Source organism: Citrus sinensis, chromosome 3, assembly GCF_022201045.2.
Source record: "Citrus sinensis cultivar Valencia sweet orange chromosome 3, DVS_A1.0, whole genome shotgun sequence".
Taxonomy (NCBI): Eukaryota; Viridiplantae; Streptophyta; class Magnoliopsida; order Sapindales; family Rutaceae; genus Citrus; species Citrus sinensis.
Window position 1 is genome coordinate 17123542 of NC_068558.1, and position 14773 is coordinate 17138314.

General features: G+C 33.9%; 2 protein-coding genes and 1 non-coding gene across 5 annotated transcripts; 2 read left to right on the top strand and 1 right to left on the bottom strand.

The window, feature by feature from the left end:
• Window positions 1-391: 391 nt before the first annotated feature.
• On the bottom strand, window positions 392-5466 carry LOC102622963 (wax ester synthase/diacylglycerol acyltransferase 11-like). Of its 3 annotated transcripts, none has more exons than XM_052435677.1 (7): window positions 4930-5466; window positions 3371-3946; window positions 2408-2474; window positions 1606-1721; window positions 1280-1489; window positions 811-948; window positions 392-707 (listed from the first exon to the last, which is right to left on the bottom strand). In XM_052435677.1, exons 1-7 carry the CDS (start codon window positions 5128-5130, stop codon window positions 531-533), a joined length of 1485 nt encoding a protein of 494 aa, XP_052291637.1. In that variant the 5' UTR covers window positions 5131-5466; the 3' UTR covers window positions 392-530. The 3 variants fall into 3 exon arrangements, with proteins under 3 accessions (XP_052291637.1, XP_052291636.1, XP_052291635.1); XM_052435676.1 differs by having other exon boundaries at window positions 1606-1724; XM_052435675.1 differs by having other exon boundaries at window positions 1606-1736.
• Window positions 5467-6068: 602 nt separating this feature from the next.
• On the top strand, window positions 6069-6141 carry TRNAA-CGC (transfer RNA alanine (anticodon CGC)). The gene has a single exon. It is a non-coding gene; the product is annotated as a tRNA-Ala (tRNA).
• A 28-nt stretch (window positions 6142-6169) lies between these two features.
• LOC102617864 (GDSL esterase/lipase At4g10955-like) lies at window positions 6170-10120 on the top strand. The gene is made up of 4 exons (XM_006477995.4): window positions 6170-6296; window positions 6501-6604; window positions 7119-7231; window positions 7737-10120. Exons 3-4 carry the CDS (start codon window positions 7152-7154, stop codon window positions 8689-8691), a joined length of 1035 nt encoding a protein of 344 aa, XP_006478058.2. The 5' UTR covers window positions 6170-6296; window positions 6501-6604; window positions 7119-7151; the 3' UTR covers window positions 8692-10120.
• Window positions 10121-14773: the final 4653 nt, after the last annotated feature.

The window sequence follows — 14773 nt, forward strand, 5'->3', positions numbered from 1 at the left end:
GTGATTTAAAGTGTGATTCTGGAAATAAACGGTAAACCGTTTTCCATCAAACGGTTAACCGTTTAATGCCAGGGAGCAACACATTCCCTAAACCTTTAACCGTTTATGAAAAACGGAAAACACAAAAGATGGGAAGGTTACTGGAACTTAACGGTGAACCGTTTATTTTAAACGGTTAACCGATTAACACTAGAGAGCGACATATTGCCTAAAGCTCTAACCGTTTATGCATTTTTAATGCTTAGTTTTTAAATCAAGGGCAAACAAGCCTTTTCACCCACTCAAGTTAGCTACCGTAAAAGATAACGGTTGAATATGCTGATTTGGGGGTGTGGTGATGGCTGTTGAAACATTTGGGTGCACAGCAACTTTTGTTGAAACATGTGGGGGCTGACAGAAATTAACCCTTTAAATAATTACTCTTAAGTGTGCAATAAAAATTAACAGATATAAATTCTAACTACTAACAAAATTACTGAAAATAAATAAATGTTATTCCTATAAACTAAAGTAATCAATTCTATCGCTTGCTACACCTGGGCAGCATCATCTTCGATTAATCCTCTTTCAACAACACAATCTTTGATGACTTTAAGAGATTCTTCAATATCTTTACAGAGCAGGTGAGGATCAGGAATCACGTTTGGGTCAACAGCGACACAAAAGGTCATCTTGTTCACATAACTTTGGAAATGGATCGTCAATGCCTGCAAATTAATTTGTGCAAGAAATTAATATAAATTAATTATATATGGTATTTATTTATTAATTAAGCTACTTATGCTACTGATTGAATTCATGCATGCTTACATGCGGATGGCCATAAACACTTGGAGCAAGATAAGCCATTGGATGGCCGTAGAAGCTTATTTCTTCTAGAGGACCGACCACATTTGAGAAGGCCATTGTTGTGTTTGAAAGAACTCTGTGCGCTATAGCAGCAGCGACCTGTTAATTAACCGAACAAAATATTACTTATTATTTGCACATATAAATCTTTTTTTTTTAAAACTATTTGGGTCCTTGATAGATAAATCTATTGTACCTCATTTCATCTATATATGGTACTGTCATAACAGTTTTAGGGAAAAAAATACTGTTGAAAGGTAAATGTTACATCTTCACATGTAAACTAATTATCTGAGATCACTACCGATTAAACGTAGTTAATTTGTTCATTAAAATGATACATTTACCCTTCAACAATGTTTTTGTTTGCCGTTCATAATTTAACAGCGGAAATGAAATAAGGTATTTTGTAAAAATCTATTGTGTGTACCTTAGCTCCAAATGTGTAGAGCACAAACTTGGCAGTTGAAAATGTGCAGAAGGCTTCAAGGGAATGCTTTCTACGATCGATGGTGGCTTTAGCTACACGAATATAATCTAATGGGTCATTTTGTAAAGCAATGGTGAAGGGGAGGAGGATGTATCCGATCCAATTGCCCCATCCGCCCTTTGATTCTTTGGCCATCATATCAGCTAAAGCCTGTAATTATATATTAATGGAATTATATACTAAGGTATCAGTAAATTTTGAGATGCATGTCATCAAAATACAATTAATAAAATTAAAACTGAGGGAGATAAATATAATTAATTGACCTGGATCCCTGTAGTTGGTCTAAGGTTGACGAGAATGGCTGCCCGTAGGCGCAAATTCTTTGGTGGAGTATTATTTGACTCACGCTTTGCTCCTCCGTTTTGCATAGCCTTATCACCTGCTGAGCCGGTGACTTGTTAACAAAAGGACATCGCAATTGTATTGATCAATTCCTATGTAATTGCTGATGGAAATTAAAAGAACTGAAAACAAGTGCGAATTAAAGGCTTATGTCTATTTTAGGTTCAAATAATTCCTTATCTTGAAGCATAAATATTTTAGAGAATATAAGCCAACCAGATTTGAACTATGAAATTGGCTGTCTTTTTTAGTTGAATGTTTTTTTTTTTTTAGTTTTGACCACGAGGTATTCTGGGGAGGGCCCCAACTGTGGGAGGCACATTTAAGTCCGTATCACAACCTAGACTAGAAGTTCCCGCTCGAACTGAGAGGCGCAAGTTCTCCCAACAAATGCGACTTTCCTGCGACTCGAACTGGGGAACAAACCCAGTCAAACCACTTAAGGAGACTCCATTGTCAGTTGAGCCAATACTTTATTTTTTAGTTGAATGTTAATGGATAGTTTAGCTGTCAAAATAAGATTATATTAAAATGTTAAATAAACACTTACGACTTGATTTTGACAGCATGACTAATTATTATAATTACGACACTAGTACTTTTTATTTGACAACAATATTTATTTTTAAGTCATAACACTTAGCCTTAACATGTTAACATCATAGCAGCATGATATATATTAGTGAAAGAAATAATTAAGTTAATACTTGACAGAAAACTCACCATATCTTCGATGCAGATACCGCGAGAGAGCAGCTTGTGTTAGTCCCAGAATAACATCGTTGATTGTCTGTTGTCTCAGCCATGCACAGAAAATTAGAGGGGAAATTAAGTTATTTTACCAATTAAATAAATACTTGGAAAGAGGAGAAGGGTGGAGCAATTTTAATTTTAATGAGAGAAGGGGCAGTCAGTTTTAGCCATATAGGGGTCACTTTGACAATTCATTAAAATTGTGCTAGTAAATTAAATTCGATCCATTCATTTTGGAACTCTAAAATAGTCTGGAACCTCTTATTTCAGGAATCAGTGTGACAATAAATAAGGTCAGGAGAGAGGAGACGCATATTAACATCTTGTGGCAAACGGATGATTTTGCATTCATTGCCTTATAATTGATCCGAATGAACCCACAAGTACATGTCACAAAGCAAATACTTGCAGTGAACCAACTGAATAATCCAAAAAGGATATTCTGCCATGTGTAATTTGTAGCCTATAAAAGTGTGCCAAATGGGAGAGAATCTCCTGATAATATGATAAGTGCTATTTTAATTAATGAAACTACCAACTTATTTTATCTATCAGTTTTTAACATAAATATGTGTATAATAATATGTTTTTAAATTATTTTATAACTAACATAGTTCTTTTAATATAAAAAAAGAAAAAAAATATTCATCAAATATGAGAATGGCAAAAAGATACTGGCGTAACTCAGCGGCCCATCTAGTGGGAGGTCGATTACGGCTTAATTGTTTAGGCTTACTAATCTTCAATTTAATTTAATTTAATTTGCTAAATATACCCATCCTTTTTTATGTAAATACACCCACTACCATAGCGAAGAAGCCCAACCTGAAAGGCCACTCAAAATATTTAAAAGTTTCGTATGCATAATAATAATATTTTATATTGCTAGTTGAACGAAGTGTAATTGAATGAAGTGTAATTAAATAAACATACCATGTTCATTGCATTCTTCACAAGCTTTATGTCATCCAAACCAATTGTCCTGTGCACAAACCGCTTGGGCACAAGCTCAACTCCTGGTCCACCTTTGAGAGGATTCTCTGTGTCTTTCAAAAATAATACTGTTGCCAAAAACGTCACGAGATCCGCAATTGTATTCCAAATCAATCTAATCGCGGACCAAATTGCCAGCAACAGCCACCAACAAAACCACCCGGCTGTGGCAGTGCTTGAGCCCCCACGTTTCTGCACCGGAATGGTCGGTAACGCCTCGGGGTCCGAAGTTTTCCGAGTACAAGCAAGAAGAAGAGAAATGAGAGATGCACCATCTCCAATTGAGTGGTGAATTCGGAAAACTCCGACGGCTTCAGCATCTGAGGTTTTGACATTTAGAAGGTGAACTTCCCATAAGGGTTTTGAGTAATCCATAGGATTTGTTGTGATGTACGAGATGTAATCCTCAACAAATTGGTCAGGATTTTCCATTTTTGGATCCAATTCGGGAACAATAACGTGATTCTCCACGTTCACTGTTGTTCGAGTCCATTTCTTTTTTCTTCCTTGGACCACCTTTAATTTGCACATGCAAGAGATAATAAAGTAAATTAGAAATAGAAGTTAAAAAAATAATAAAAAATTTACAGAAAATATGTATTATTAATTGACCATTAAATTTCCTTTAGGGATCAGGTGGATGTGAGCACCCCTATAATAATGTCAAATAATTACATTTAATGATTATTTCCTGCTTAGTTTGGCTTCTCGGTCAACAAACCCAACAAAGGAATAAGACATCTCTAATTATTTAAACAAGTCTTTAATTGCATTACGGCAGGGCAACAGACCCGCAACTTATTTAATCACCTTTTTATCTTATCTACCAGGGAACTTCTAGCACTATCATCCATTCGTCCTTGCAAGATTTTCTATTTTCTTTAGGCGATAAATTATTGCCAAGAAAATTTATGAACACTGATATTTGAAGAATCATAAAATCGCAGAAAGAATAAAATAATGTTATTGTTCATGCTATAAGAATGTTATTTTGATAAACAACCCCCCCCCCCCCCCCCAAAAAAAAATCACTTAAAATTACAAAAAAATATATGAAAAATATATGAACAATTCTTGTATAGGTGGAGTTCATTGGTGGGATAAGTATCATTTGCCAATATTTTCTTCTGTCGATTTTTTAATTATGTATAATGTTGCAACTAGGTGGGATTATATTTAGTACAACTAGAACCAAAACTACAAGGGACAAACCGGGCAATCAAATAACATTAAAATTAAAAAGAATGATAAAAATTCCCCCTGTAAATATATATAATATCCATTAATTGTGCTTGAATATAGTCAGAATTTTGTCTAGATGAAATTTCAAACAAAGTTTCCCCTACAAAGTAGACTTTTTTGGTTTTCTAGTTTAAAAGATAATAAGTCCAAGTCCAACAGATAAATATAATATAATAATATATAATGTAAAGCATTTGAAGAAAGCAAAAGGTGGCCAGAAAAGAAAACCGTGTAAATATTTATTTTTTCCCTCTTACCAGCTTGCTGGAGAATCGAGGATGCTTGATCAAAGTATGCTGCAATCCTTCTTTAATAACACTTGGATTAATGCTGGTTTTGCATCCCATAATCGCAATAATATGGCAGTTAAAATTCGGTGCTTGAAACAACAGAGCTGCTGGGCTCAAAGGCTCTTCATAGATGTCCCCAGATGATGCTTTGCCACCGTTGTTGACCATTTTTGCAGCAGCTCCCTCTACAGCTCTTGACCTCCTCTTCCTTAATTGCTTCGGTTGATCCCTTCCTCTCTTTGTGCCTCATTAATTTTGATCCCAGGGATTGAGAATTGAGTTCATATTCAATGAGCTGGAGTTGTCAGGGTCATGGATTTGAATTTTGATTTTTGTTTCCTCAGAAGGTGAATTCAATCACGATAGTCAAAGTTGAAGACAGGCTCCTTATAAAGAAATGAATTAAAAGTTGCAAGGCGTACTTCGGGTTTTGTAATGAAATAATCAGTGAGTAGATAGCCGACGGTTTATTATTACTTGCCCAGGCCTAGCTTGTTAATTAATTATTTTGTGCTTTGTGCTCTATAATCACTCTCTACATACAATAATAAGCTATATAAATGAACGTTCAAAATTATTTTTCAAATCTTGCAGCCCGTTTCTTTCTGGGATCTTGTTGAAAGCGCCTGTTTGATATGTAATTCTTTATTAGATAAAAATCGTTTTTTTTTAAACCAAAAGCATGTATCAAATAAATAAACGGAAAAGTGAGTAGATGATATATGTTTCAAAAGTTAGATATAGAACAATTGTTAGCTTTTCTCGGTGGCTATATAAACTTTCAGTAAAATATTAGTGATATAGAGATAATTATTTATTTATTTTTTAATAACTATCATGTTTTGAATTTATACCGATATGAGAGTCGCTTTTTATAATCTAACGGAATACTGTCAGTATATCTCCAACCACAACAAATAAATGGAAAAAAAGGCCGAAAATGAGTGGGAAGGACACTAGTTTCTTGAATCAGCCATGTTTCATTAAAAATCATCATGGTAAATTATAACAGTTTTTTTTTTTACTAAATTGATGTGATTTATAAGTTTAGAAGCCAGTGGTATTTGAATTGAAATCATGTAATTTGCACACATCACTGTCAAATTGGGGGTGTAGCTCATATGGTAGAGCGCTCGCTTCGCATGCGAGAGGCACGGGGTTCGATTCCCCGCACCTCCATCTCCTCGGCTTCATTTTATTTTTCATCTAATCATCTTCTTTGATATTTACCAGAACGCATCGTTTTATGACACAGCTCATTCAGTACACGGTTGTTTGTTTATTCAGAAGGATAATCTAATTCCTTTTCAGTGTGTCGCCACCAAGCCGCCGAGGTACTTCAATACTTTTACCAAAAGCCCAATATTGTCTTTTTCTTTTCCTTTTTATTTTTTAATCTTGAATATTCTAATTAAGCCGGCCATTGACTCTATAAATTTATCATTCATTTTATTAACCAAATTGCCAACTTACACAAATATTTTAGCTCTTAGTCAAACACGAAACTTCGTTTTAAATAATTTCTCTCTTCCTTTCAGAATTCACATACAAAAAGTTTTAATTTCTTATGGGTGAAGATTGAAGAAGGAGTTGAAGAACGTTCTTTGCTTGTAACACTTGCAAAATCATTTTTCACAACAAGGTGCTTAATTCTTTATGCTTTTAAATCAATATATGCATTATAGGATCTGTATTTTTGAGGTCATTTGCGTTTCATGGGGTTCAATTTCATAGATGGAAACAATTTTATGAACTTATTATTTTTGTCATTTACAAAATTACAAGGCTTGAATGTTGAGTGGAAATAATGTCAAGAAATTTCACAAGATGAGTAACCTATGATGCATATCGGTATGATCTGGAGTAGCTTTTATGAATTACTTTTTGAGCACAAGTATATTATCTGCTAGATTATCTAGAAAGCACTTTCTCTTGAAAATGAGCTTATCTTGAATTCTAGTGTTTGTAACAAGAAAATTTTTGCTTATTGTATAACCAAAGGGGTGACATTGAAGAATTCAGAAAATTAAACATTTGGAAAATCTTTATTGCGATGTTCGCTGAGTTGTCTTTTCCTAAGCTTGATGTGCACTATATTCTGTTGTGAAGTCATCTAATTTGTTTTTTAATGGAACATTTCTTTCATTCTGTGGCAGATCCTATTAAACGAATATAAGGAAGAGAGGAAAATGGCAAAACAAGAGGCAGCGGTCTCTGAGCTAGAAATTTTCAGTCTTTCTGGTCCTTTATACCTCACTGCTGTTGATTGGTAAAACCACTTCTTTCTTACTTTGAAAGACGGTACTTCATGATGGATTAGTGCTTTTATTTTATCTGGAATATCCACATTGGCAATGCGACTGCATTATGTTGTTAGTCTACTTGATGTAACAGAGAGATTATTGAAGTTTCTGGGGTTTTGTGCTTAAATATTAATGTGTAAACCATTTTCATGCCTTGTCTAGTACGTGGATATCAGTTTTTTAAATCAGCAGTCTTCGTGGCTCCATCAATGAGGGATTTATGAAAAGTGGTTGAAATTAGTGTGAGAGTCAGAAATGAATTCTAAAGAGAATGATGCAGAAAATTAATTGGAGTAGCATAACCAGTATTATTATTATTTTTAGTTGTAGGAATGATTCATTGCTGCTAATCTTTGGCTTCCTGAGCATGTCTCTTGCACTTAATAGCGAGTTACTATATGAGTTTGATTTAACCTTTTATTAACTATATTTTTGGATAAGTTATTCTTTGAGTTATTAAGCTATTTACAGGAAAAATCCACATCATCGAAGATCTGTTGCTGCCAGCTTGGTTCGAGGAGTGTATATTCTAGAGTGTGACCGCCAAGAGAACCGCCTAGGGCATCAGGCTCAAGCTTCTCCCTGGTGGAACTTCTTCCATTTCCAGCTTAGCCGTATGCTCATAGATGATGTTGATTACTCTGTCTTTGGCGCCATTTATGAATATCATTCATTTGCTTTTGACTGCAATGCCCCCAAATTTGTTATTGCTTTCCGGGGCACAATAAAGAAACCGGATACCAAGTCAAGAGATCTTAAGCTGGATCTCCAGTGCATTAGTAACAGACTTCATCAGAGTTCCCGCTTTCAGCTCTCAATGCAGGCTATCCAGAATGTAATTAGTCTGGTAGGAGCTGCCAATATTTGGTTAGCTGGACATTCTCTGGGGTCAGCTATTGCACTGCTTGCCGGGAAGAACATGACCAGGATGGGGTATCCTATGGAAACGTATCTCTTCAATCCACCATTCCCATCTGTCCCCATTGAACGTATCAATAACGAAAAGGTCAAGCATGGGATTCGCGCTGCAAGTAGTGTTGTCAAAGCAGGATTTGCTGTTGCTAAAAAGGGTCAGAACCAGAGGTCCCAAAAAGATGACTCATTTTATGCACTATCTGAATGGGTCCCTGGTCTATTCGTGAACCCGGCTGATCATATTTGCTCCGAGTATATTGGGTATTTTGAGCACAGGAAGAAGATGGAGAAGATTGGAGGGAGCAAGATCGAGAGACTTGCGACACAATATTCCATAGGGAGTATGATCTCTGGTGTGTTTGGGGGGGATTCAGAAGCATTGCATCTGCTGCCTTCAGCAAATCTGACTATTAATTTGAGTCATTGCCCTGATTTTAAACGAGCCCATGGAATTCATCAGTGGTGGGATCCAAATTTTCTTGGTCAGTCTGAGCTGCACCTTTTCAGGTAATACATGGAGTTTGTTTTCTGATGATTGGTTCTTGTTCAAGAATTCTCTTTAACCATACTGCACTTGTGATGTTGAGACCTAAGTTATGTCTCTGCCAGGATTTACACTTTCATATTTGTAAGTATCTGTCACTGATTTAAAAAGCTACTAGAAAGCGGATTAGTTGTTATCAAGACTGACTTGACGGTGTATATGAAATTTTTCATGAAGTACTTTTAATTATTGTCACGTGGTGGAGAATTTCAGTCATTGGAATGATCATAGCTGAGGAAATTTGAGTCTGAGGATATGATGTTTTTATTACCCTTGCTAACAGATGATGTTATACGATCACATATTCTCGTTGCCTTCCAGCTCTTTGATCTTTTACCTTTTAGCTTGTATCAACAGCACAGCATTTCTAAATCGAGTTTCATCGAATAATCTCAACTGTGGTCTTTTATTGTTTAACGAACTGTGTGTGTTAATGAAAGTAGCAAATAATGCTTTGACAATAAATGGTTTGGCAATAACCATGTTAAATGCGATTAATATGAGGTTTTACGGTTGCTGTTTATTTAAGATGGTAAAATGTCGTGATAAAATAATAAATTTGGTATTTGAATTTGGTTTACTTGGGTCGGTGGTAAGGGAATTGAGTGGTTGTTATTGTTAAGTTAAATAATAATAATAATTAGGATGGGCAGAATCTAACCGGACCCCAAAAAATCGGTTGGGTCCGGATTTTTTCGGATCCTGTTGGTATTTTTTAATAAAAAATACCGAATAGTTTAATCCCAATTCAAACCGAACCATTCGGTTCGAATTTCGGTTCAGAATTTCATAATCAGAACCGAACCGAAAGCTAGTGGTATTTTTGTAATTTTGAAATAATAATTCTGCGAACCCTAATATCTACACCCGAATTGCTGCTGCTGCCGATTACAAAACCTTTGCTACTTCGTTCTGGCTTTGCCGCTTTACTGCCGCCTGCCTTCTTTCTTTGCTTCCTTCTGGCTTCTCGATCTAGCAGCCATCGCTGCTTCCTTCAAGTTTGAAAGCGTCTCCAGTCCACGGTTGCTGCCGCTGCCGTTTCCTTCTGACTTCAAAATCCAGCTGCCACTACTACCGGGGTGCATGGTGGTGGTGAGAGAGGAAGCTCAGGGGATCAATTTAGATAGCGGAAAGACGGAGGAGAAGGTTGTTGACTCTGCTGTGGTCACTGGTCACCGAGCTCTCTAAGCCCTTCACCGTGTATTGCAGCCTACAATTTGCAGGTAATCTAAGCCCCTCACCGAGTGACTGTGCTGACTCTAATGCTTTTCTTTTATTCTATTTTTGTTGCCGACTTGCCATAAAATTACTTTCTGTTGCATGTTTTGGACCCTCGAGATGTTAGTTTGAAGCATTCCTTTTATCAATTTCTTATTAAAATTACGAAATTGAACTATGTTCTCAAGTTATTGTAGAAATGTGTCACTGCCAAGCTGGGTTAGAATATTTCTCTTTATTTGCAAAAAACGGAATCTCACATAATTTTGAATTTTGCAACCCACATTTCAAATAAATAAACAATAGGATTCAGAATATTGGGACAACCTTGGGAACTTGTTGCTAATTGATTTGAAGAATATTAACATTTAGAAGAATATTAGAATTTTGTATTTTATTGAACTTTTGATTAATCAAGTTAAAATTTTATTTTTAGAATATTGGAGTTCATTCTATTAATACATCAAAATCTAATTCACTGAGAAATATGATTTTATTTTTGGGTTTGTACACACTTGTTACACAAATTTGAGCTCCATTATGCGCGGAGAATATATACAATCTACTTGCTGTTTTTTATGTATATTTTTTGTTCGCAGACAAAGTGTGTATGATTTTGTTCTGTGCATTCAATAAAAATAAAAATAGTGAAAAAATAAATATATGTTTTTGCAGAGAGTAGATTCCCCCACCTTTAATTGATTCATATATTATCTTGAATAATTTTTAGTTCTTCCTGTTGGCCCTTTTGGTTTTGCCTGCACAAGATCATAATGCTATGAAATCTGCAATATCTACTTGGTATGATTATGTTCCGTTAAAATTTTATTATATTTTCCATTAAAAATTATGTTTACTTATTTCAATTTGATATATTATTTTTATAGTTATAATTATGTTTATTTATTTCTATTTTACTTGTGTAGATTTAAGTCGTTTATCTGAACCATTAAGCGAACCGAAATCGAACCGTTAAGGTGAACCAACACTAAACTAAAACTGAATCGAACCGAATTTGTCAGTTGTGGTTTGGTTTTCATTTTTCGTAAATTTGTCAGTTGTGGTTTGGTTTTCATTTTTCGTAAATGTCTTATCGGTTTTTTTGAATCCCCAACCCAAAATGAATTGAAAATTTCGCTTTATCCCAAAACTGAACCAAGCCAAACTGATGCTCACCCCTAATAATAATAAGAATAAGAATAATAATAAGAATAAGAACATTGTCTTTGGCCAAGTGGCCAAGCTATTGTGTGGGCAGCAGTTTGAGCTCCCATAAAGCATTGTGGGAGCTAAATTCCTTCCTCATCATACCAAACAATTAAGTGGATACCAAATGTGAATGGGTGGATTGTTAAATCCCACAATCATGCCCATTCTTTTGCTTCGACACTCGAATGCCACGGTTGGTTGGAAAGTGCAGGAAGTTCACGTGTTCTATATTGGTTGGCATTTGGGGTTGGAGAATCGAATTTGGAGAATGTAGTTGTTGGAAATATCGAAAACAATGCCGATTATGGATGTGAATATAACACAATATAGACGAATAATAAAATGAACTAGACTGTTTGATATGACGTGAGTCATATAAAATGTGTAGGGCATGATCGTGTTGTTTTCTATTATTGCGGGGACTAGGAAGAGGATCTTGTATCTCAGCACTTTTATCTCTTAGAGTCGTGATCAAAAGAAACTAATGAGATGATTCATTTGGAAAGTAAATCTATTATAATAGTTGTGAATGTTTTAGAACAACTACACCACTATAAATTGTAATAATTAAGGGCTGAGAAAATAACCTTTTGACACTTATGAAACAATCCTAGCACCCTTGTGAAACAATCCACTTTGGCTCCAATCGTAAGAATTTATTGCTACACAAAATAAAGCCATAAATGTGAGCAAATTATCACTACTTAAACAAAACAAAAAAAAATGCAAAAATTACCAGAGATACTCATAGAATATCTGGTTAGTAAATACTAGTTCATTGACAAATTTTTTTTCTATCGCCTGCTCAATGAAAGTTAGGTAATACGTTTTCATGGAAATAACCTAAACATGATCAAATGATTAAGAGATTTAATATAGGACAAACATATAGTGTGACATGAATGAATTTTAAAAGGGATATTATCATTTTACCACTAAAGTTATTCTAATATATCATGTCAGTACCATACTTTACTGAAAAGTGTATTTTACCACTAAATGTTTGCGTTGTTATCAATTTACCACCTTTCCGTTAGAAAAACGTTAATGTTTAACAGAAAATGAGTTAAAAGTTGATTTTACTCCCAAGAGAATAAAAGATAATTTGAGAAAAAAGAAACAATGAATAAAAATAAGATTTAGAAAACAACTAAAAATAGTAATTAATAAAAAATAATGAATAACATGCAGAATTACGATAAACGGCAAAGAACAATTAATGAAAATTTAAGTTTCAAAATTAATATTATAACCTATGAAATTCAAGTATTAATCACAACTAAAAAATAATAACAATTTAAAATAATAATAACAATTAATAAGATTTAAAAAACAATTGAAAATTCTAATTAATAAAAATAATGAAGAATATGCAAAATTACAACAAATGACCAAAAAAATATTAAAAAATTTTGCTTTAAAATTATTATTATAATCTATGAAATTCAAGTATTAATTACAACTAAAAACAATAACAGTTTAATTAAAGAACAAAATTAATGAGAGAGAGGGGTCGATTTAGGGTTATCAATTTCCTAATTATTTCCCTTGAATTTTTTACTTTGTTTTATTGTTTATTTTTCACTTATAATGGAGTGTTTTGGCTTCAATAGGAAATATCTTTGATACTCTTATGACATTAGCAAAACATCAGTAAATTTTTAACTTTTATAACAGAAGGGTGGTAAATTGATAACAACGCAAACGTTTGGTGGTAAAATGCACCTTTCGACAAACTGTGGTATTGACATGATATGTCATAATAACTTTGGTGGTAAAATGATAATATCTCATTTTAAAATCTCTCCACATAGATATCCCTTAGGCAAAAGGCTCTATAAAAAGTGTCGATTTACGAGTTCACCGCAAATAGAGAAATAGGCAATACTTTTGAGTAATAATTAAAAAAACCATTTAAACCTAATTTAATGTAAAAGTACAAAATTTATTAGATAATTTGACACTTACCTTCCCTGAGCATCTTTATTAAAAGCATATTGAATAAGCTTCAAATGATTAAGAGTAACATGATCGTTCACCTGAAACGGAATTGCTTTGTACTTGAGATTTGCTTCCCGTGACACCTGATCGTAGGGTTAAAGTTGATATTGGCCTAGCCTACGATTCCTAATTCCTCTCATTGGCAGTACACTGACACTAGTAGATGTATGAGGTTCTTGTCTAAGGTCAACTAATTCATCTATATCCTATATAAAATTAATTTGAAATTAAAATCATTCATTATTGAATATGATTATGGAAATGAAGTTTACAAAATGAGATTTCTCTTACCTCATCTTGGAGAACAGGTGGTGGAATGGGGATATAACTTCCTACAAACTAGGAAGGTTCTTAAAGAATTTCACCTACTACCTCGCTTGTCCTAGTCCGGGCCATCAGTTATCGAGGTTTAATATGCACTCCACAAAGTCCTCGTTACTGGTCATAGGCATTTAGTTTTTCCCATCTGTGGTTGGTTGGGTTTTCCAATTGGACATGTAGGTTTTAAACTTTTGAAGGTCGGAGATGGCGATGGAACAAATGGTTATTTTTATGGTGCCCTAACATGATAGTTTGATTTCAATTCCTCCTCCAAAGACGTATTAACCTTTTTTATTCTCATATTAAATTATTTTATTTTGTGTTCAATTCTTTAGACTGACCTTGTAAGACCCTAAAGGCCATTTCCAGATTTACAACACTTAGCCTAGTATGTTTAGAATGAAAGATATGACTGCGGAGTTTAAAAAAATTTGCTTCTAAGACTTAAAATAATTTAGAACAATAATTATACATACCGACAATAGAAACACATGTAATTTGTTCTTAAAATTGTGAATACATGCATGAAAAAGACGAAGAATAATACAAATCTCACTACTTGTGGTGTCCTCAAACTCTTTTTACCATTTCAAGAATTGGCGAATCTTTTCCTTTGTCCATGCACTAACAAGACATATTGTTCTATTGATAGAAAAAGGATTATCCAGAATAGCAGTGAAGTAGAACAAAAGTTCATAACAATATCAATATTATGTCATATTATTTTTTCATATTGGTTCAAAGCTTAATCAAGTTAACAAGTTAATCGAAAATAAAATGTCTGGTCTAGTACATTGTGCTAAATACATCAGAGTACTAATTGTATTTAGACATGATATTTCAAGACCAAGTATCTATTTATCATCCTCTTTAGGATCAAACATATCTTTTTTAGGTTAAAGAGACCGAACTATTATAGGGGCACTCGATGGGTAAGTTTTACTTATGTTAAAACGTTTCAAAATTTTCTTAGTATAAGTTGACTAATGGATAAAGATGTCATTAGGTATATGTTTGGTTTACAGCTCGAGACAATACTTAATTTTCCCTAAATATTTTATTATTTGGAGCTCTTCAAGAGTTCTTATTAAATTCAAATCAACAGCATAAATTGCGACAATAACATTATTAGATTTTGATTGCTTTATAAAATATATGGATTATTTTAATCCATATAAAAAATTTATAATTTTATTGAATATAAATTACGATGCGATGATTGACAAGATTTCGACATTTTAAATTCTTCAGGGATTTATGTATATATATATATCAATGTGAGGTGACCCGTATAAATAAG

Coding starts and splice junctions, on each gene's coding strand:
- LOC102622963 (XM_052435675.1), bottom strand. CDS start 5,130: ATGGTCAACAACGGTGGCAAAGCATCATCTGGGGACATCTATGAAGAG. Junction 1,490..1,605: donor GACCAACTACAGGGATCCAG/GTCAATTAATTA, acceptor ATATAATTACAG/GCTTTAGCTGATATGATGGC. Junction 708..810: donor GTGTTTATGGCCATCCGCAT/GTAAGCATGCAT, acceptor ATTAATTTGCAG/GCATTGACGATCCATTTCCA.
- LOC102617864 (XM_006477995.4), top strand. CDS start 7,152: ATGGCAAAACAAGAGGCAGCGGTCTCTGAGCTAGAAATTTTCAGTCTT. Junction 7,232..7,736: donor TACCTCACTGCTGTTGATTG/GTAAAACCACTT, acceptor AGCTATTTACAG/GAAAAATCCACATCATCGAA.